Below are 24,194 nucleotides of genomic sequence, written 5' to 3'. Positions count from 1 at the left end.
TGAAAAGTTTAAGATACGTTTTACATATCAGCTTAATATGCATTTACTTTCCTTAAATGTGTATTTCAGATGTTCAATACATACCGTTGTCTGCAACATCCAGCAAGTTAGTATTCAGAACCTCTGCTGCAGTGAGGGTTCGTGACCAAATCTCACTTCAGTACCTCTCCACTGCTCAGTTTCATTATTAGCCATCCAGATCTGCCAGCTGTGTTATGAAATGTATCTTTCAGAAACTTGTCCCTCAGGTATAACAGACAATTCCAACAAATGAGTTTAAAACTTTTATTTTAACCTTTACAGTACTGTAACAAAACCAACAAAACTGAAGGACACATTTTCCATGCTCTAATTACAAAAAAAGAGGTTGTCATGTGGGAAAGAGAAACCGGTTGTAGTATTGATGTGGACTGAGCTTATGTTGTTCATCACTAGGGCTGCATTTACACAGGCAGCCCAATTCATTTTCCCCCCACTAAATTAGTCTTTAGACCAATCAGACCTGCTCTGAAAATTATCTGATTGGTCAAAAGACCAATTAGTGGAAAAAAAATAAAAATTGAGATGCCTGTGAAAATGTAGCTTTGGAGGCTGAATGAGAAGCAGGGAGAGGCTGAACAGTTCCCTTCTGACAGTTGACCCTAGATCAGTTATATATTTGTGGAGCCTAAAAGAGCTGGTTTAATATATTTATGAGGAACTGATCCTAGATCAGGACAAAGAGGAATCCAATCTAAATAGTGTGAATGAGGGGACAGTTTCCACTCCCTGCGCCGGTTAGATTGACCACCCAGAACACAACCATATATTTTCACAGAGGCTGTTGACAATAGAAAGAGGGGTAGGCCTTCCTGGCTCTTTTCAGACATGGAATAAAGTAGTAAAATATGAGGTCTTAAAGAGTCAGGGAGGGCTACCAACGAGAGACCGGTAAGGAGTAGCGTGGGTACAAGGGGAGGACAATAGGGCACATTCTAGGCATCGTAGTTGGGGTTCTTGCGGAGGATGACAAAGCCCTCCAGGATGGGGGTGACGGGGAGATACTCCTCTGTGGCCAGCTCTGCCCTCTCTCCATGGGCCAGGAGCACCGGCGTGGTGTGGGTCTGGAAACCTGTGATGGCTTTGGGCTTACCGGCCTGGCCAACTACGTCCACCGCCTATGGAACAATTACATTACATGAACCATGAGGTCAAGTCCACTCTACCATCTTATGGCATTACGTCCTAATCTTGAGAGTAAAAAGCACTTGCACATCTACACGTTACTTTGCATTAGAGATGTTCAACCATAGTTAAAATGAAAAGAATCAAGCACATTCTACTTGCAAAGCATCGCGTCATATCGTGCTGGCATTTCGGCCTTCATCACACCATCTTGGTTAATCCTTAACTAACATTACATTTTAAATATGAAGCTAATCACACAGGCTCTTATTAAGAGCATCGCGTGAGCAACAGGCTTACCTGTCCCACCCTGACGGACACGGGCAGCGGTCTCAGCTCCTCGTCGAAGGTGACCAGCATACGGGGCTGCATGGCAGCCACCAGGCCGTAGAGAACGTAGTGAGACTTCCCCAGGATTACTGGAGCACACACAGGAAACAGCAGGGGGCGATGTCAACACAAACAGCCAAATACTCAGACCCAGGTTAAGACATTCAGCAGACTTACTACCTACCTAACATAAAATAACCTGGGCAAGGGCCAATGCCATTCAGGAGTTGAACAGATGCCAATTGTTTTCTATGTGGAATTTTCATTGAAATTCAGTTCACTTCCTCAAATGAATCAACAGAAATCAACTTCACCCCAACCCTAAACACAAGGACATGGAAAAAGGGAGGGTAGGGACAGGCAAATAAAAGGAATGGTGAAGGTAGATTAATGAGGAAAAGGTCTCACTATTCTTGACGTCGAGGAAGGAGACTAGGACAGTGAGTAGTCCTGCCACAGCCACCTGACTCATCAGCTGCCTGTCACTGTGGTACGGACACAGCGTCAATGTCCCTTTACCCAGGTGAGTCAGACCCTGTGGACATGGCACAGAGCAAGGGTTAGGAGACAGACTCATACTCTCCCCCTCTCTCTAAACACACAGGTTAGAGTGCCAGAGCGGCACCTCTTTTTGCTACCCACCTGTGCCAGTCGGACCATGAAGAGGTTGTTGGGGTCTTTGGCATGGTACTGAGCCAGCTGCCTCAGCATGGCAGCCAGGCGGGCATTGTTTGTTCCTGCGGACAGAGAGATGGAGCCGTGAGTTAGTGAGTTCTCATGGCAACCATCCACAGCTCGAGACACAGTCAGTGGAGACAGTCTCATACTTTGATATCATCTGGCACAGTGAATTCAGTTATAATGGTATGTTGTTTCCTATTCAAGGATGAGGAATAATTACAGGGGAACATTGTGATAACTTAGTGAGGCAAATCAATCTAACTTCTCAATATAATAATGAAGCCACTGACTGATTGGGTTCCAGACAGTAGGCACACAATAGAGCCCATTGCCCAGTAATGCCAGGGTCCACTCACCGCTGCCCACCATGCCCATGGCAAAGATAGAGTTGTGGGAAACCTCTGGGTCAGCATCGTGGGAGAACTTGCTGAGTGTGTCCAGGATGTTGAGGCGAGGATTCGACACAGAGATCAGGGCCAAGGCCAGAGGCACTGCACGCCTCAGAGTAGGCTCTCCATACCGCAACTAGGAGAGTGAGTGAGGTGAGAGAAGGAAGGCAAGACAAAGGAGAGAAAGAGAAAAACAGATGTGGGATGGTTGGATCAAGTGAAATGGCTGAATCAACCCCAAACATATTAACAGGTCCGAGGTTAGACTGACCAGGTGCCCAAATGCCCGTAGTGCCATCTCTGAGCCAATCTCTTCTCCCATGGCAATGAGTGCAATACCCAGGACAGCCACACCCTGGGAGGGGGAAGCAGAGAGCAAATTAGTTCAATATCAAATCTCATTCAAACCACTCAGATTATATTTTGTCATTTCGCACCTTGCTCAAGGCCACCAACACATTTTTCACCTAGTCTGCTCTGGGATTCAAACCAGCGACCTTTTGGGTTACTGGCCCAACGCTCTTAAATGCTAGGCTACCTGACACTCCTTTATTAACAAAAGCCTGGCATACCTGGTGGGAGCCCATGTCGGCTGCACTCTCTTTCTTGTCTTTGTCCTTCTTATCCTTCTTGTCTTTTTCCTCCTCCTTTTCCTTGGCTTCATAGTGCTCACTGCAGATGTGGAGAAGCTGCTGCACCTTCAGTACGTTACCAGAACCTGGCATGGAGAGAAACAGATAAATATAGGATAAATATACAAGCCATTTCTTGTAAATCTCAATGAGATCACCGGTATAAATATATTATATATACATAAAAAAAAATTGGAGACAAAATGGAGCTATGATGAGACTGACCTGCATAGGCACAGACGTCCACCAGGGTGTTGGCAAAGCTGCGGAAGGGCTCAGGCACAACCTGCAGCGCTGCCAGGGTGGTCTCAATGGCCTCCCCTTTACCCAGGTGGTTGAGGCCCAGGCCCAGGGGCAGCCAGCGGGCGTATGTGTCTTTCAGCTCCAGCTCACTCTTCTCCATGATGGTCTGGACGATGGTGGAGGTGACATCACCGTTACACGAGCCCACGGCGATCATACCGCAAGCCAGTGCTGTCACACCTGCCACCTGAGTGTGTGACAAGTAACATGGGACAGTGAGCTGGGTTTAATGAGTGTGGATGTGTACTTGACTTAAACCCGGACAAACTTTGTAACTACACACACACACACACACACACACACACACACACACACACACACACACACACACACACCCGTACCTCCATGCTGGACTTGGAGTCTACCATCACAGGCAGCAGCAGAGAGAGGACATCCTCACGGTTCGAGCCAGCGTACGCTAGGCCCAGGCTGAAGATAGAGGGGAAAGGTCAGGGGGACAAACCCTACCAGAAACAAGTACTTTTAACAGGCAGAGATTATACAGTGCTAAGAAAGGACTAAACAGACCTCAACAAAGGTCTTTAATGTGTAAGAGGTGACAGGCAGTAGCGGCTAGGGGTTGATTTGGGACCGAACACCCATTTCCATCTCTCCTTACCCGAAGATGGCTCCAATCCGCATGACGTTGCTGTTGTGGAGGACGTAGTCTGACAGCAGAGCCAGGGCCGGGTCACACTCGTTCCTAACCCCAGAGTTCACTATGCCACAAGCCAGGAGGGCCCCCGACTACAGGGAGAGAAATATCTACATTAATAGCATTTGTAAGGCTTTTCTGGGTGCTGTGAAGGTTGTGGTACGGAGGGTTTTAATGCAGGGTGTTTGGTAAGAGGGTGAGTGTGTGCGCTGACCTTTATGTAGTCCTCTGAGGAGTAGAGGTATTTGTCTATCTGTGTCAGACCACCGTCCACATCCCACAGCAGGATCATCCCCAGAGAGGCTGCAGCACTCAGCATACCTGGAGAGAAACACAGAATTAGCATCAACATTTACACAACAGCAATATTATTTTTGTTATTGAAATAAAATTATATGTATCACTTGCCGAATACAACAGGTGTAGTAGACCTTACAGTGAAATGCTTACTTATGAGCCCCAAACCAACAATGCAGTTTAAAACAAATACAGATAAGAAATAAAAGTAACAAGTCATTAAAGAGCAGCAGCCAAATAACAATCGCCAGACTATATACAGGGGTGTACAGGTAGAGTCAATGTGCGGGGGCACCGGTTCATTAATACACTGCTCCAAAAAATAAAGGGAACACTTAAACAACAATGTAACTCCAAGTCAATCACACTTCTGTGAAATCAAACTGTCCACTTAGGAAGCAACACTGATTGACAATAAATTTCACATGCTTTTGTGCAAATGGAATAGACAACAGGTGGAAATTATAGGCAATTAGCAAGACACACAGCTGCACCATCGAGAGCATCCTGGTGGTGACCACAGACCACTTCTCAGCTCCTATGCTTCCTGGCTGATGTTTTGGTCACTTTTGAATGCTGGCAGTGCTTTCACTCTAGTGGTAGTATGAGACTGAGTCTACAACCCACACAAGTGGCTCAGGCAGTGGAGGCCGTAGGTGGGTAACATGGAGGAGGCCGTAGGTGGGTAACAACCCAGCAGCAGGACCGCTACCTCCGCCTTTGTGCAAGGAGGAGCAGGAGGAGCAATGCCAGAGCCCTGAAAAATGACCTCCAGCAGGCCACAAATGTGCATGTGTCTGCTCAAACGGTCAGAAACAGACTCCATGAGGGTGGTATGAGGGCCTGACGTCCACACGTGGGGGTTGTGCTTACAGCCCAACACCGTGCAGGACGTTTGGCATTTGCCAGAGAACACCAAGATTGGCAAATTCGCCACTGGCGCCCTGTGCTCTTCACAGATTAAAGCAGTTTCACACTGAGCACATGTGACAGACGTGACAGTCTGTAGACCTTGTGGAGAACGTTCTGCTGCCTTCAACATCCTCCAGCATGACCGGTTTGGCAGTGGGTCAGTCATGGTGTGGGGTGTCATTTCTTTGGGGGGGCCACACAGCTCTCCATGTGCTCGCCAGAGGTAGCCTGACTGCCATTAGGTACCGAGATGAGATCCTCAGACCCTTTATGAGACCATATGCTGGTGGGGTTGGCCCTGGGTTCCTCCTAATGCAAGACAATGCTAGACCTCATGTGGCTGGAGTGTGTCAGCAGTTCCTGCAAGAGGAAGGCATTGATGCTATGGACTGGCCCGCCCGTTCCCCAGACCTAAATCCAATTGAGCACATCTGGGACATCATGTCTCGCTCCATCCTCCAACGCCACGTTGCACCACAGACGGTCCAGGAGTTGGCAGATGCTTTAGTCCAGGTCTGGGAGGAGATCCCTCAGGAGACCATCCGTCACCTCATCAGGAGCATGCCCAGGTGTTGTAGGGAGGTCATACACACTACTGAGCCTCATTTTGACTTGTTGTACCGGGCTGTACGCACTACCCTCTGTAGTTACTTGCGGTCAGAGACCAAGCAGTTGCCATACCAGGCAGTGATGCAACCAGTCAGGATGCTCTCGATGGTGCAGCTGTAGAACCTTTTTAGGATCTAAGGACCCATGCCAAATCTTTTTAGTCTCCTGAGGCGGAATAGGTTTTGTCGTGCCCTCTTCACAACTGTCTTGGTGTGATTGGACCATGTTAGTTTGTTGGTGATGTGGACACCAAGGAATTTGAAGCTCTCAACCTGCTCCACTACAGCCCCATCGATGAGAATGTGGCCATACTCTGTACTATTTTTCCTGAAGTCCACAATCATCTCCTTTGTCTTGATCACGTTGAGGGAGAGGTTGTTATCCTGGCACAACGCAGCCATGTCTCTGACCTCCCTATAGGCTGGCTCGTCGTTGTCTGTGATCAACCAATGTTGTGTCATCGGCAAACTTAATGATGGTGTTGGAGTCGTGCCTGGCCGTGCAGTCGTGGGTGAACAGGAGGTACAGGAGGGAGCTGAGCACACACCCCTGAGGGGCCCCCGTGTTGAGGATCAGCGTGGGGTGGCCTGTCAGGAACTCCAGGATCCAGTTGCAGAGGGAGGTTCTTAATTCCAGGGTCCTTTGCTTATTGATGAGCTTTGAGGGCACTCTGGTGTTTAACACTGAGCTGTAGTCAATAAATAGCATTCTCACGTAGGTGTTCCTTTTGTCCAGGTGAGAAAGGGCAGTGTGGAATGCAATAAATATAGCATAATATGTGGATTTGTTGGGGCAGTATGCAAATTGGAGTGGGTCTGGGGTTTCTGGGATTACGGTGTTGATGTGAGCCATGACCAGCCTTTCAAAGCACTTCATGGCTACAGACGTGAGTACTACGGGTCGGTAGTCATTTAGGCAAGTTACCTTAGTGTCATTGGGTACAGGGACTATGGTGGTCTGCTTAAAACATGTTGGTATTGCTCGCAGTACACACCCTGGTAATCCCTCTGGTCCTGCGGCCTTGTGAATTTTGACCTGTTTAAAAGGTCGGCTGTGGAGAGCGTGAGCACACGGTCTTCCTGAACAGCTGGTGCTCTCATGCATGTTTCAGTGTTATTTGTCACGAAGCGAACATAGAAGTAGTTTAGCTCCTCTGGTAGGCTCGTGTCACTGGGCAGGTCTTGGCAGTGCTTCCCTTTGTGGTCTAAAATGGTTCGCAAGCCCTGCCAAATCCAACGAGTGTCAGAGCTGGTGTAGTACGACTCGATCTTAGTCCTGTATTGACGCTTTGCCTGTTTGATGGTTTGTCGGAGGGCATAGCGGAATATCTTATGAGCTGGGTTAGTCCTGCTCCTTGAAAGCGGCCGCTCTAGCCTTTAGCTCCGTGTGGATGTTGCCTGTAACCCATGGTTTCTGGTTGGGGTATGTACATACGGTTACTGTGGGGGCATGTATGTACGGTCACTGTTGGGACGACGTCATCGATGCACTTATTGATGAAGCCAATAACTAATGTGTACTGCTCAATGTCATTGGAGGAATCCCAGAACATATTCCAGTCTGTGCTAGCAAAACAGTCCTGTAGTTTAGCATCTGCTTCCTCTGACCACTTTTATTGATCTAGTCACTGGTGCTTCCTGCTGTTATTTTAGCTTGTAAGCAGGAATCGGGAGGATAGAATTATGGTCAGATTAGACAAATGGAGGGCGAGCATTGTATGAGTCTGTGGAGTAAGGTAGTTCAGAGTTTTTTTCATCTGGTTGCACAATTAACATGCCGATATAAATTTGGAAAAAATGGATTTAAGTTTCTCTGGATTTAAGTCCCCGGCTTCTAGGATCGCCGCCTCTGGGTGAGCATTTTTCTGCTTGCTTATGGCGGAAAACAGCTCATTGAATACGGTCTTAGTGCCAGCCTCTGACTGAGGTGGTATGTAAGTACCTACGGAAAATACAGATGAAAACTACCACATTACCTCAGGCGAGCAGTAGCTCGAGAAGTCCTTAGATATCATGCACCAGCTCTTATTTACAAAACTACAGTCTGCCGCCCCTCGTCTTACCAGACCCTGCTGTTCTATCCTGTTGTTGCAGTGTATAACCAGCCAGTTGAGAGTCATCGTACAACCACAACTCCACGAAGCATAAGTTATTAGTTTTGAATGTCCCGTTGAGGTTTAATCTTCTGCGTAGATCTATTTTATTGTCCAAAGATTGCACGTTTGCTAGTAGAATGGAAAGGAAGTGGGGGTTTATTCGATCGCCTACGAATTCTCAGCAGGCAGCCCGCTCTCCAGTCCCCTTTTCTCTGCCTCCTCTAAATGCAAATCACGGGGATCTGGGCCTGTTCCCGAGAAAGCAGCATGTTGGTTTGCGTCGGGCTCATCACACTCGTTAAAGGAGGAAAAGGATTCTGCCAGTCCGTGGTCAGTAAATCGCAGTCCTGATGTCCAGAAGTTATTTTCAGTCATCATTTTTTAAATTTACATTTGACTTTAATTTTACTAGGCAAGTCAGTTAAGAACAAATTCTTATTTTCAATGATGGCCTAGGAACAGTGGGTTAACTGCCTGTTCAGGGGCAGAACGACAGATTTGTACCTTGTCAGCTCTGTGATTCGAACTTGCAACCTTTCGGTTACTAGTCCAACGCTCTAACCACTAGGCAACATTATGTACAAAATACATTTTTAATATATTTTTTTATCACATAGTTAAACACAAATAAAAAAAATTAAAAAAATTGGTTGGGGGCTCGGAAAACTTTTTTCACAATCCTCATGCTTGCAATTAAGGATTAGCAATGAAGGTGATACAGTGCCTTGCAAAAATATTCACTCCCTTGGCATTTTTCCTATTTCGTTGCTTTACAACCTGGAATGAAAATAGATTTTTGGGGGGCTTGTAATCATTTGATTTAAATCTACCACTTTGAAGATGCAAAATATTTTTTCTTGTGAAACAAAGAAATAACACAAAAAAAACAGGTAACTTGAGTGTGCATAACTATTCACACCCCCAAAGTCAGCACTTTGTAGAGCCCACCTTTTGCAGCAATTACAGCTGCAAGTCTCTTGGGGTATGTCTCTATAAGCTTGGCACATCTAACCACTGGGATTTTTGCCCATTCTTCAAGGAAAACTGCTCCAGCTCCTTCAAGTTGGATGGGTTCCGCTGGTGTACAGCAATCTTTAAGACATACCGCAGATTCTCAATTGGATTGAGGTCTGGGCTTTGACTAGGCCATTCCAAGTCATTTAAATGTTTCCCCATAAACCACTAAAGTGTTGCTTTAGCAGTATGCTTAGGGTCATTATCCTGCTGGAAGGTGAACCACCTCAAATCTCTGGAAGACTTAAACAGGTTTCCCTCAAGAATTTCCCTGTATTTAGCGCCATCCATCATTCATTCAATTCTGACCAGTTTCCCAGTCCCTGTCGATTAAAATTATACCCACAGCATGATGCTGCCTCCACCATGCTTCACTTTGGGGATGGTGTGGGGTGTTGGGTTTGTGCCAGACATAGCGTTTTCCTTGAAGGCCAAAAAGCTCAGTTTTAGTCTCATCTAACCAGAGTACCTTCTTCCCTATGTTTGGAGAGTCTCCCACATGCCTTTTGGAGAACACTTAACATGTTTGCTGATTTTTTTTTGGCCACTCCTCCGTAAAGCCCAGCTCTGTGGAGTGTCCGGCTTAAAGTGGTCCTATGGACAGATACGCCAATCTCCGCTGTGGAGCTTTGCAGCTCCTTCAGGGTTATCTTTGGACTCTTTGTTGCCTCTCTGATTAATACCCTCCTTGCCTGGTCTGTGAGTTTTGGTGGGCGGCCCTCTTTTGGCAGGTTTATTGTGGTGCCATATTCTTATAATGGATTTTAAATGGTGCTCCATGGGATGTTCAAAGTTTCTGATTTTTTTATAACCCAACCCTGATCTGTACTTCTTCACAACTGTGTCCCTGACCTGTTTGGAGAGCTCCTTGGTCTTCATGGTGCCGCTTGCTTGGTGATGTTGCAGACTCTGGGGCCTTTCAGAATAGGTGTATATATACTGAGATCATGTGACACTTAGTTAAATAAAGTCCACCTGTGTGCAATCTAACTATGTGACTTCTGAAGGTAATTGGTGGCACCAGATCTTATATAGGGGCTTCATAGCAAAGGGGGTGAATACATATGCACGCACCACTTTTCCTTAAAATTTTTATTTTATTCTTTCGAAACGGGAAGTGATTTTTTTTATTTCACTTCACCAATTTGGACTATTTTGCGTATGTCCATTACATGAAATCCAAATAAAAATCCATTTAAATTACAGGTTTTAAAGCAACAAAATAGGAAAAACGTCAAGAGGGGTGAATACTTTTGCAAGGCACTGTACATTAAGTTGCTGCTAAGAATCCTAGATTCATGAGACTAGTACTCACTGTCGAACCACAGAACATGAAACATTTTCAGTCAAGCCCTAAAAAATGTAAACCATGAGCCTCAGAAAGGGATGTGAGGCTGTGTCTGTGTGGGGGGGAAAAGGGGTTTCTCACCATGATCTTTGTTTTTGTACAGCCATTTGTTGCCATCATCTGTGAGCAGCTTGTCCTGTCCGAACCCTGCGTTGACGAAGCCGTTGACAAACGAGGATGCCAGGTTCATACGAGCAGAGTCCACTTGGGAACCACTTCCTCCAAACCCTGACAGACAGAAGATGGCGCGATAAGAGGGAGGATGAGGAAAGGTGTGTGATAACATGACCAGGACAATTAGTGCGCTGTTGTAGTAAAGGACAACTCACTGTTGTTCTCTAGGTGGGTTTTGTAGATGTCATCTGGGACTTTGGGTTCCATGATGTCCAACTGTAAAGAAAGGGAACAGTGTGTTATTGGCTCGCTTTCTCTTTCACTAACTGGTTTATTCACGAGACCAGCCAGCTGTTCATTATCCTCCAGCCTCATCTCTTCTCTCACTCTATGCACCATTATTCTCCAACCCTGACCCCTCTTTCACACTCCTCTTAGTACCTTCAAGTCTCCTCCATTTCCCCCTCTCAACAACATCCAATGGAGCACCGTCCTCTGACTCTTCTCTACACATCAAATTCCTCTCTCTGTGGCCCTACTCTAAATACCTCCCCATCTCCAACACACACACAGTCCCCACTGTCAGTCACACTCCATCCACTGACTTGAACAGTGACCCACTCATTAGTCCTGCTCCAATTGGATATAAGAGTGACGTCAACTTACCAACATTGACTTTCCCGAAGCGGATCCTCTGTTTGGACCACCACCCAGGACAATGGATCTAATCACAGAAGCCGACCAAAAACAACAGTGCCGCAGAAGGGCCAGACGGAGCGGCCTCCTGGTCAAGCTACGTAGACGTGCACGTCGCCCACCACTCTCGAGTATACTACTCACCAATGTCCAGTCGCTTGACAACAAGGTAGACGAAATTCGAGCAAGGGTTGCCTTCCAGAGAGATATCAGAGATTGTAACATTGCTCTCTCGGGATATGTTGTCGGAATCGGTTCAGCCACCGGGCTTCTCCATATATCGCGCCGACAGAGAACCACCTCTCTGGGAAGTGGAAGGGTGGGGGTGTATGCTTCATGTTTAACGACTCATGGTGTAATCATAACAACATAAAGGAACTCAAGTCCTTCTGCTCACCCGACCTAGAATTCCATACAATCAAATGCCGCCAATTTACCTCAAGAGAATTCTCGTCAGTTATCGTCACAGCTGTGTACATTCCCCCTCAAGCAGACACCACGACGGCCCTCAAGGAACTTCACTGGACTCTATGTAAAATGGAAACCATATATCCGGAGGCTGCATTTATTGTAGCTGGGGATTTTAACAAGACTACCTCAATTTTATCAGCAAATTGATCGCAGTACTCGCAGGGGTAATACTCGACCACAGCAACTCTAACTTCCGCGATGCATACAAAGCCCTCCCGTCGGCAAATCCGACAACGACGCAATCTTGCTCCTACCGTCCTATAGGCAGAAATTCAAAACAGGATGTACCAGTGACGAGAACCACTCAACGCTGGTCTGACATATCAGAATCCATGCTTCAAGATTGTTTCGATCACGTGGACTGGGATATGTTCTGGTCCGCCACCGAGAACAACATTGATCTATACGTTGAATCCGAGTGAGTTTATAAGGAAGTGCATTGGAGATGTTGTACTCACTGTGACTATTAAAACCTACGTTAATCAGAAACAGTGGATGGATGGTCGGCATTCGCACAAAACTGAGAGCGAATCCCTGAATTTAACCATGGAAAGAGGTCTGGGAATATGTCCGAATGTAAACAGTGTAGTTATTTCCTCTGCAAGGCAATCCAACAAGCGAAATGCCGGTACAGAGACAAAGTGGAGTCGCAATTCAACGGCTCAGACATGAGACATATGTGGCAGGGTCTACAGGAAATCACAGACTGCAAAAAGAAATCCAGCCACTTCACAGACATCGACGTCACGCTTCTAAACACCTTTGACCACTTTGTCTTTACGGACATATTCAATCGCTCCCTATCCCAGTCAGCTGTCCACACATGCTTCAAGATGACCACCATTGTTCCTGTACCCAAGAAGGCAAAGATAACTAAATGACTACCGCCCGTAGCACTCACTTGTCATCATGAAGTGCTTTGAGAGACAAGTCAAGGATCATGTCACCTCCACTGGTGGATGGTCTCCTGAGGGATCTCCTCCCAGACCTGGACTAAAAGCATCCGCCAACTCCTGGACCGTCTGTGGTGCAACGTGGCGTTGGTGGATGGAGCGAGACATGATGTCCGAGATGTGCTCAATTGGATTCAGGTCTGGGGAACGGGCGGGACAGTCCATAGCATCGATGCCTTCCTCTTGCAGGAACTGCTGACACACTCCAGCCACATGAGGTCTAGCATTGTCTTGCATTAGGAGGAACCCAGTGCCAACCGCACCAGCATATGGTCTCACAAGGGGTCTGAGGATCTCATCTCGGTACCTAATGGCAGTCAGGCTACCTCTGGCGAGCACATGGAGAGCTGTGTGGCCCCCCCAAAGAAATGACACCCCACACCATGACTGACCCACCGCCAAACCGGTCATGCTGGAGGATGTTGCAGGCAGCAGAACTTTCTCCACGGCGTCTCCAGACTCTGTCACGTCTGTCACATGTGCTCAGTGTGAACCTGCGTTCATCTGTGAAGAGCACAGGGCGCCAGGGCGAATTTGCCAATCTTGGTGTTCTCTGGCAAATGCAAAACGTCCTGCATGGTGTTGGGCTGTAAGCACAACCCACAACTGTGGACGTCGGGTCCTCATACCACCCTCATGGAGTCTGTTTCTGACCGTTTGAGCAGACATGCACATTTGTGGCCTGCTGGAGGTCATTTTTCAGGGCTCTGGCAGTGCTCCTCCTTGCACAAAGGCAGAGGTAGCGGTCCTGCTGCTGGGTTGTTGCCCTCCTACGGCCTCCTCCACGTCTCCTGATGTACTGGCCTGTCTCCTGGTAGTGCCTCCATGCTCTGAACACTACGCTGACAGACACAGCAAACCTTCTTGCCACAGCTCGCATTGATGTGCCATCCTGGATGAGCTGCACTATCTGAGCCACTTGTGTGGGTTGTAGACTCCGTCTCATACTACCACTAGCGTGAAAGCACCGCCAGCATTCAAAAGTGACCAAAACATCAGCCAGGAAGCATAGGAAATGAGAAGTGGTCTGTGGTCACCACTTGGAGAAACACTCCTTTATTGGGGGAGTTATTGGGGGAGTCTTGCTAATTGCCTATAATTTCCACCTGTTGTCTATTCCATTTGCACGACAGCATGTGAAATTTATTGTCAGTGTTGCTTCCTAAGTGGATAGTTTGATTTCACAGAAGTGTGATTGACTTGGAGTTACATTGTGTTGTTTAAGTGTTCCCTTTATTTTTTTGAGCAGTGTATTTATATGTACATATTCTCATTCACCCCTTTAGATGTGTGTGTATTAGATAGTTGGGGAATTGTTAGATATTACTGCATTGTCGGAACTCTAAGCACAAGTATTTCGCTTCACTCGCATTAACATCTGCTAACCATGTGTATGTGACCAATAAAATTATATTTGATTTGAAACAGTTTCACTCTTCCAACCCCATCCCCTTTCTCTAGTAGTCTACCCTCTCTCACCCCTCTAACCCTCCCCTTACCTCTCGGGCCAGGGCCAGGAAATTGCTGTTGAGCTGGACGTTGGACATTATCTCCGTCAGGTCCTCGTAGTCCTCCACGTCCTCGTTGAGCTCCAGGAACATGCCGTGTCGTCCCAACATGAAGGCCATCTCCTTCTGGATCACGCTACAGGAAACACCCACTAAACGGTCAACTCATCATGCACATCATTAACTATGGAAAACACTGCTGAATGATTGTCAGTTGAAAATATGAGTAAATATGGAACTGACAAAATAAAGGAAACATCAACATAGTGTCTTAATAGGGCGTTGAGCCACCACGAGCTGCCAGAACAGCTTCAATGTGCCTAGGAATAGATTTTACAAGTATCTGGAACACTATTGGAGGGATGAGACACCATTCTTCCATGAGAAATTCCATAATTTGGTGTTTTGTTGATGGCGGTGGAAAGCGCTCTCAGGCACCGCTCAGGCACCGCTAATCTCCCATAAGTGTTCAACTAGATTGAGATATGGTGACGAAGACACACACCCCTTTAAACTCCCTATGCTACTTTGAGACCGATCTTTTAAAGTCTCAGATCTCTTCTAGCCATGGTACATTATGGGCAACTCTAAGCATGATGAGATGTTTTAATAGCTTAATCCCCTAGAGTCGATTGAGGCATCTAAGCAACATAATTTTAAAAATCCCCATAAAAATCTGTCAGTTTAAGAGATGTGTTATTACTTCTCCATTAGATGGGTCTCAATCCACTGTATCCGCCGATGTTGCACTTCTGCATCTGCGGTGAAAGGTGGCAGACCGAGAGCAGTGTTTGCCAGACCATGAGACATCCCAAAAAATCGACCTCTTCACAAAAATATCTGTAGCATCTGAACAGTTTGACGGGTCTGCAACCACTATGGAATGTGGAGAATCTCACAAACAGGATGGTGTTGTCCGTTTTGCTCTACGACCTCCACCAGCGGCTTGGGAGTTGTTTTAAGGTAACCGGTACCAGTTTTAAAACATTTATGTATGCATGTATGTATGAAGGTAGTTTTGTGCCTAGACAAAAAAAGGTTAAATATGTGTAAAAAATAATCATCTTTCCTGAGCTTTTTTATATCTCCTAGATATACGACAAATACTTCAAAACCTTGTTAGTCTTTACCATTTATACATGTGTTATTCAACAAGTTTCTCTGGTCTAAAGGAGTAAAGAGAAAATTCAATAACCTATTTTTTGTATACATTTTTTTCACTATCTAGGATCCTAAAACTCAAAAAGCTAAATTATCTATATTATGACCGACGTAATACACCTCCATGTAAGCTTAGAACCCCCCCCCCCCCAAAAAGCTTAGACTTAAGAATGAATGAACTCTTGCACCGCAACTGCTTTCAATATACTTTGTATCCCTCATTTACTCAAGTGTTTCCTTTATTTTAGCAGTAGCACTTTTAGTGAAAGTGTTGGTGTGAGATAATTCAGCAAGAGAGAATGCAGTGAATGAGTCCGTCATTACATGTCTTTGCAGGAGGTGAAGATGTTCTCCACCAGTTCCACATCGTTCAGCATCAAGGCCAGCCTCAGGGCCTCTGGGTAACGGTTAAACTTCCTGAAGATGTTCAGGGAACACTTTAACAGGGCAGAGTTCTCTGGCTCAGGGACATAGCTCACACAGCTGGAATGGAGGGAGAGAGAAGGAGAGAGGAATGGCAGAGGGGTTTAGGATTACTGAAGAGAGGAACTTCCTTTTGTCTCTTCAGGCTGCTGTTAGCACACTACAGGTGTATTGAGGCAGAAGCAGAATGTGGTACAGGTGTTTGAACGTGTGTGTGTGTGAGTGAAGGTACAGTTGAAGTCAGAAGTTTACATACACTTAGGTTGGAGTCATTAAAACGTGTTTATCAACCACTCCACAAATGTAACAAATGTTAAACTATAGTTTGTCAAGTCGGTTAGGACATCTACTTTGTGCATGACACAAGAAATTACACAACAATTGTTTACAGACAGATTATTTCACTATCACAATTCTAGTGGGTCAGAAGTTTACATACACTAAGTTGACTGTGCTTTTAAACAGCTTGGAACATTCCAGAAAATGATGTCATGGCTTTAGAAGCTTCTGATAGGCTAATTGACATCATTTGAGTCAATTGGAGGTGTACCTGTGGATGTATTTCAAGGCCTACCTTCAAACTCAGTGCCTCTTTTCTTGGCATCATGGGAAAATCAAAATAAATCAGCCAAGACCTCAGATTCTTTTTTTTGTATACCTCCACAAGTCTGGTTCATCCTTGGGAGCAATTTCATAACGCCTGAAGGTACCATGTTCATCTGTACAAACCATAGTACTCAAGTATAAACACCATGGGACCATGCAGTCATCATACCACTCAGGAAGGAGACACGTTCTGTCTCTTAGAGATGAACGTACTGTGTTGCAAAAAGTGCAAATCAATCCCAGAACAACAGCAAAGGACCTTGTGAAGATGCTGGAGGAAACAGGTACAAAAGTATCTATATCCACAGTAAAACGATCAACAACCTGAAAGGCCGCTCAGCAAGGAAGAAGCCACTGATCCAAAACTGCCATTAAAAAGCCAGACTACGGTTTGCAACTGCACATTAGGGACAAAGATCATACTTTTTGGAGAAATGTCATCTGTTCTGAAGAAACAAAAATATAACTGTTTGGCCATAATGACCATCATTATGTTTGGAGGAAAAAAAGGGGGAGGCTTGCAGCCAAAGAACACCATTCCAACCATGAAGCACAGGGGTGGCAGCATCAGATTGTGGGGGTGCTTCATGCAGGAAGGACTGGTGCACTTCACAAAATAGATGGCAAATATTAATTTTCACAAAGTCTGCTGCCTCAGTTTATATGATGGCAATTTGCATATACTCCAGAATATTATGAAGAGTGATCAGATGAATTGCAATTAATTGCAAAGTCCCTCTTTGCCATGCAAATGAACTGAATCCCCCCCAAAAACATTTCCACTGCATTTCAGCCCTGCCACGAAAAGGATCAGCTGACATCATGTCAGTGATTCTCTCATTAGCACAGGTGTGTGTTGACGAGGACAAGGCTGGAGATCACTCTGTCATGCTGATTGAGTTTGAATAACAGACTGGAAGCTTCAAAAGGAGGGTGGTGCTTGGAATCATTGTTCTTCCTTTGTCAACAATGGTGCAAGGAAACACATGCCGTCGTCATCGCTTTGCACAAAAAGGGCTTCACAGGCAAAGGATATTGCTGCCAGTAAGATTGCACCTAAATCAACCATTTATCGGATCATCAAGAACTTCAAGGAGAGTGGTTCAATTGTTGTGAAGGCGGCTTCAGGGCGCCCAATAAAGTCCAGCAAGCGCCAGGACCGTCTCCTAAAGTTGATTCAGCTGCGGGATCGGGGCACCACCAGTACAGAGCTTGCTCAGGAATGGCAGCAAGCAGGTGTGAGGGCATCTGCACGCACAGTGTGAGAAAGACTTTTGGAGGATGGCCTGGTGTCTTTACTAGATGCTGTTCTTCCACTAACCTCATTGCAACTCCCCTCCAAGTCTCCGACCACTGCCTTGTATCCTTTTCCCTCTCGCTCTCATCCAACACCTCCCACACTGCCCCTACTCGGATGGTATCGCGCCGTCCCAACCTTCGCTCTCTCTCCCCCGCTACTCTCTCCTCTTCCATCCTATCATCTCTTCCCTCCGCTCAAACCTTCTCCCACCTATCTCCTGATTCTGCCTCCTCAACCCTCCTCTCCTCCCTCTCTGCATCCCTTGACTCTCTATGTCCCCTATCCTCCAGGCCGGCTCGGTCCTCCCTCCCGCTCCGTGGCTCGATGACTCATTGCGAGCTCACAGAACAGGGCTCCGGGCAGCCGAGCGGAAATGGAGGAAAACTCGCCTCCCTGCGGACCTGGCATCCTTTCACTCCCTCCTCTCTACATTTTCCTCCTCTGTCTCTGCTGCTAAAGCCACTTTCTACCACGCTAAATTCCAAGCATCTGCCTCTAACCCTAGGAAGCTCCCTCTCTGCAGATGACTTCGTCAACCATTTTGAAAAGAAGGTCGACGACATCCGATCCTCGTTTGCTAAGTCAAACGACACCGCTGGTTCTGCTCACACTGCCCTACCCTGTGCTCTGACCTCTTTCTCCCCTCTCTCTCCAGATGAAATCTCGCGTCTTGTGACGGCCGGCCGCCCAACAACCTGCCCGCTTGACCCTATCCCCTCCTCTCTTCTCCAGACCATTTCCGGAGACCTTCTCCCTTACCTCACCTCGCTCATCAACTCATCCCTGACCGTTGGCTACGTCCCTTCCGTCTTCAAGAGAGCGAGAGTTGCACCCCTTCTGAAAAAACCTACACTCGATCCCTCCGATGTCAACAATTACAGACCAGTATCCCTTCTTTCTTTTCTCTCCAAAACTCTTGAACGTGCCGTCCTTGGCCAGCTCTCCCGCTATCTCTCTCTGAATGACCTTCTTGATCCAAATCAGTCAGGTTTCAAGACTAGTCATTCAACTGAGACTGCTCTCCTCTGTATCACGGAGGCGCTCCGCACTGCTAAAGCTAACTCTCTCTCCTCTGCTCTCATCCTTCTAGATCTATCGGCTGCCTTCGATACTGTGAACCATCAGATCCTCCTCTCCACCCTCTCCGAGTTGGGCATCTCCGGCGCGGCCCACGCTTGGATTGCGTCCTACCTGACAGGTCGCTCCTACCAGGTGGCGTGGCGAGAATCTGTCTCCTCACCACGCGCTCTCACCACTGGTGTCCCCCAGGGCTCTGTTCTTGGCCCTCTCCTATTCTCGCTATACACCAAGTCACTTGGCTCTGTCATAACCTCACATGGTCTCTCTTATCATTGCTATGCAGACGACACACAATTAATCTTCTCCTTTCCCCCTTCTGATGACCAGGTGGCGAATCGCATCTCTGCATGTCTGGCAGACATATCAGTGTGGATGACGGATCACCACCTCAAGCTGAACCTCGGCAAGACGGAGCTGCTCTTCCTCCCGGGGAAGGACTGCCCGTTCCATGATCTCGCCATCACGGTTGACAACTCCATTGTGTCCTCCTCCCAGAGCGCCAAGAACCTTGGCGTGATCCTGGACAACACCCTGTCGTTCTCAACTAACATCAAGGCGGTGGCCCGTTCCTGTAGGTTCATGCTCTACAACATCCGCAGAGTACGACCCTGCCTCACACAGGAAGCGGCGCAGGTCCTAATCCAGGCACTTGTCATCTCCCGTCTGGATTACTGCAACTCGCTGTTGGCTGGGCTCCCTGCCTGTGCCATTAAACCCCTTCAACTCATCCAGAACGCCGCAGCCCGTCTGGTGTTCAACCTTCCCAAGTTCTCTCACGTCACCCCGCTCCTCCGTTCTCTCCACTGGCTTCCAGTTGAAGCTCGCATCCGCTACAAGACCATGGTGCTTGCCTACGGAGCTGTGGGGAACGGCACCTCAGTACCTCCAGGCTCTGATCAGGCCCTACACCCAAACAAGGGCACTGCGTTCATCCACCTCTGGCCTGCTCGCCTCCCTACCACTGAGGAAGTACAGCTCCCGCTCAGCCCAGTCAAAACTGTTCGCTGCCCTGGCCCCCAATGGTGGAACAAACTCCCTCACGACGCCAGGACAGCGGAGTCAATCACCACCTTCCGGAGACACCTGAAACCCCACCTCTTTAAGGAATACCTAGGATAGGTTAAGTAATCCCTCTCACCCCACCCCCTAAGTTTTAGATGCACTAGCTACCATCAGTCTTGTGTAATGCCAACAGTAAAGCATCCTGAGACCATTCATGTGTGGGGTTGCTTCTCAGCCAAGGGAGTGGGCTCACTCGCAACTTTGCCTCAGAACACAGCCATGAATAAAGAAGGGTACCAACACATCATCCGAGAGCAACTTCTCCCAACCATCCAGGAACAGTTTGGTGACGAACAATGCCTTTTCCAGCATGATGGAGCACCTTGCCATAAGGCAAAAGTGATAACTAAGTGGCTCGGGGAACAAAACATCGACATTTTGGGTCCATGGCCAGGAAACTCTCCAGACCGTAATCCTATTGAGAACGTGTGGTCAATCCTCAAGAGAGGGGTAGACAAACAAAACCCCACAAATTCTGACAAACTCAAGCATTGATTATGCAAGACTTGGCTGCCATCAGTCAGGATGTGGCCCACCTTATACCACCCACCATTGCGACCTGTATGCTCTAGTCGGCTGGCCCTCGCTAAATATTCGTCGCCAGACCCACTGGCTCCAGGTCATCTACAAGTCCATGCTAGGTAAAGCTCCGCCTGATCTCAGTTCACTGGTCATGATGGCAACACCCACCCATAGCACGCGCTCCAGCAGGTGTATCTCACTGATCATCCTAAAGCCAACACCTCATTTGGCCGCCTTTCCATCCAGTTCTCTGCTGCCTGTGACTGGAACAAATTGCAAAAATCGTTGAAGTTGGAGACTTTTATCTCCCTCACCAATTTCAAACATCTGCTATCTGAGCAGCTAACCGATCGCTGCAGCTGTACATAGTCTATCGGCAAATAGCCCACCCAATTTACCTACCTCATCCCATACGGTTTTTATTTATTTACTTTTCGGCTCTTTTGCACACCAGTATCTCTACCTGCACATGACCATCTGATCATTTATCACTCCAGTGCTAATCTGCTAAATTGTAATTATTCGCCTACCTCCTCATGCCTTTTGCACACAATGTATATAGACCTTTTCTTTTTTTCTACTGTGTTATTGACTTGTTTATTGTTTACTTTATTGTGTAACTCTGTGTTGTTGTCTGTTCGCACTGCTATGCTTTATCTTGGCCAGGTCGCAGTTGTAAATAAGAACTTGTTCTCAACTAGCCTACCTGGTTGAATAAAAAGGTAAAATAAAAAACAAAATAAATAAAGAAGTTAATTTACAGCAGCATGCCAGGGCGGATTGCAGAGAAAAGGGGTCAATACAAATATTTGACTCTTTGCATCAACTTCATGTAATTGTCAATAAAAGCCTTTGACACTTATGAAATGCTTGTAATTATACTTCAGTAACATCTAAAGACACTGAAGCAGCAAACTTTGTAGAAATTAATATTTGTGTCATTCTCAAAATTTTGCCCACAACTGTGTGTAACTTCTGACCCACCGGGCATGTGATGAAATAAATAATTCTCTCTCTACTATTATTCTGACATTTCACATTCTTAAAATAAAGTAGTGATCCTAACTGACTGAAGATAGGAAATCTTTACGAGGATTAAATGTTAGGAATTGTGAAAAACTGAGTTTAAATGTATTTGGCTAAGGTGTATGTAAACGTCGGACTTCAACTGTACATATGTTTGCCCCTCATGTGGTAAGGAGTGTGTGTTGTCCACTCACCTGGTGAGGTAGAGGCAGACCTTGGCATATGCATTGTCATCTATATAGAGCTCCAGCATATCTAGTCTCTCAATCTCCATCAACAGGTCACAGGCCTCGTGCTCAGCGTTGTGAGCCATGTTGTAGGGCACAATCTCCTTCACAAGCTTTAGCAGAGTCTCCTGTTGCGTCTTATCACTCTCCTCAACCTCCTGCCACTCTTTGGCCACCTCACCTGCCAGGTGCCTAAATACACAGCAGAGTTTGGGTAATTTTGACTTTGTCTACCATTGTTAAAGCATGACTAAGTGAAAATTCTCCTTAAGTAGAAGGTAGGATTCCCCCCTGTATGCATTGTTAGCCGTTTGGATTGGCGTCCTGTATCCTACCTGACGTATTCATGACCCCAGGACGCCAGCTCCTCCTGGGAGCCCAGCAGACGGTATTTCAGACACTCCCGCTCCCCACTCATTGTCATAGCCAAGACCGACACCACATCCGCACAGAAACTCTGCAAAACAAAACAGACAAGATTTAGCTGGATGTTTCTATAATGACAGTTACGATGGGTCCTTCTGAACATGAATCCCTAGTGCCATCTAGATCTGAAATGTCCAATATACTAGGTAAGTATCATTGTTAAATTTTCCGTATCTCCAGTAACATTGTAAAATAAATTCATCACGATTTTGTGGTTATAAAGTAAAAGCTACAACAACAAAAAACATGAGCTAGCGCACACCGAGAGAAAATTATTTTATGTAGAGGTGCTGCCTATAGGGATGGCAAGACTTTATTGCTTCCTTTCCCTGTCTGCTTTTACTCACAGTAATTTATTGGGTAAATCACCAACGTTTTGGCATCAGGGTCCCTGAAGAAGGCACAGTGATGCCACCCTGAAGGAACAGTGAATCCAAAACGTTGGTGATTTACCCAATAAAGTACTGGGAGTAAAAGCAGACAGGGAAAGTTAGCAATAAAGTCTTGCCATCCCTATCTCCTGTTTTCCCGACTGTCACAGTTATCTATTTAGCAAGGACATAGCCATCGGTATTCCCACCTTGTTCTCGCCAGGCGCCATGCCCTCGTAGATCTCTTTGAGCTTGCCATAGTGTGGCCGCAGGAACTTCAGGGGCTTAGGTACAGAGGTCATGGAGGTGGTGGAAGAGCGGATCTGCCTGCGCAGCTCCTCTAGAGCAGGCCGGTATAGAGACGTGTCTGTCTCCTGTGGATGGGTGTTTGAGAGAGAGAAAGGGGGCGGGGAGGTGTACATTGCATAAGTACAAATAATGTTATTTTATATGGATAATCACCAAAGACTTGCAGTGTGTGTAAATGACTGACTCCCATACTAACACCTTATGTACAGTTTAAAAAAGAAAGAATAATAAAGAGCTATAGTCCCAGAATGTCCAAAGCAAAACCAGACGAGGTTTAGCAGTCCTTGTGGTAGTGGTACTCACACCAAGCCTCTCCACCATCATCTCCAGCTCTTCTTGCAGCTGTTTGTCCTCATCAGACTGGAGAGAAATGAAAGGAACTGACATTACAGTATGACAGATTCAACATAGGAAATTAAAAACTTTTAAACAAACCCTGCACAGTAAACAAAGAACAGTGTGTGTTCCAACAGGAACCTAAAGCAATGAAAGGCTCTGCAATTTGCTAACTGATAAATATTGGAGCATTCTGTCATACACCGGTCCTATACCATTGGCATTGTCGACGGATGGAAGGGTTGCCCTGATAACTAGCTATATCCAACGTTGCCTATCTGAAATTGGCTAATGTACTGTACTCGCTAATACGTTTACAAACCCATATGTAAATAGCTAGCTAAACAAACCACACGTAATAACTATACCCACCTAGCAATCAAACATCACTGATCATAACACATATAGGTATCTAGTTACTCTCAACAAGAACATCTGATAACGACAGGCAGGTTAATTTAGTGCAGTTGCAAAGTCACTATCTGTATTGTAACAACATTAGCGAGTTGTTTACAAAGCAACACTAACGTCATTTAGCTAGTTAACGTTACGTTATTGTAACTTGGCTACCTAACTACTTAGCTAACTTTTAGTCCATCTATCGGTAGTTCATTTCTGGCCTGTCATTAGCAATTGTTAGCTAACGTTAGCTAGCACAGCCAACTACTGGCTTTGCTAACGTTAACGAGATGGATACGTGTTTTATAGCTCGCTTTCAATCGGAAACAACAATCTTAATTGTTGGCACCTGATACATAGCCAGCCATGACATACTTTTCATTAAAGCAGACTCAAACAGTTGGTTATTATTTTGAATGACAACGCTTTCGGCCTGTTCAACCATGTCAACCAGGCAGTGAGTGACTCAGGCAAAAACGCTGCTCTGCTTCCCTTGTTCAAAGTGTTTAGAAAAGTGGCACAAATCACCAGTTCTTGCTCTTCTTTTTTATCCTTGTCCTTCCCTGTCGGCTTAATCTCCTTTTCCTGTGTCTTTTCGGACTGCTTTTTCTCTTTCTTTTTTGCGTCCTCCATGGTTGGTGTTTTAGGAAATTCGGCTACGGATAAACTGAAGAACAGGAGACTTCCTCTCTTCAGAACCGTGGAAGTTTGCTGACATCAATAGTGTTCTACCGCCACCTGCTATGCGGGAATAATATTGCACCAATCCCTACTC

The 24,194-nt window shown here is 46.3% G+C and overlaps 1 protein-coding gene across 1 annotated transcript; it reads right to left on the bottom strand.

Annotated features, from left to right (window-relative positions):
• Nucleotides 1-271: 271 nt before the first annotated feature.
• Nucleotides 272-24,120, bottom strand: LOC123992599 (26S proteasome non-ATPase regulatory subunit 2). The gene is made up of 20 exons (XM_046293861.1): nt 23,948-24,120; nt 22,988-23,044; nt 22,585-22,749; nt 21,914-22,035; nt 21,546-21,770; nt 15,657-15,815; nt 14,163-14,307; nt 10,759-10,819; nt 10,511-10,657; nt 4,369-4,475; nt 4,119-4,246; nt 3,841-3,928; nt 3,422-3,686; nt 3,137-3,282; nt 2,836-2,919; nt 2,532-2,700; nt 2,137-2,231; nt 1,903-2,029; nt 1,465-1,583; nt 272-1,157 (listed from the first exon to the last, which is right to left on the bottom strand). Exons 1-20 carry the CDS (start codon nt 24,050-24,052, stop codon nt 975-977), a joined length of 2,697 nt encoding a protein of 898 aa, XP_046149817.1. The 5' UTR covers nt 24,053-24,120; the 3' UTR covers nt 272-974.
• Nucleotides 24,121-24,194: the final 74 nt, after the last annotated feature.

Source organism: Oncorhynchus gorbuscha, linkage group LG13 (genome assembly GCF_021184085.1).
Source record: "Oncorhynchus gorbuscha isolate QuinsamMale2020 ecotype Even-year linkage group LG13, OgorEven_v1.0, whole genome shotgun sequence".
Lineage (NCBI taxonomy): Eukaryota > Metazoa > Chordata > Actinopteri > Salmoniformes > Salmonidae > Oncorhynchus > Oncorhynchus gorbuscha.
Note: the sequence above shows the minus strand (reverse complement) of the source record. Positions and strands in the feature narration are given on the sequence as shown.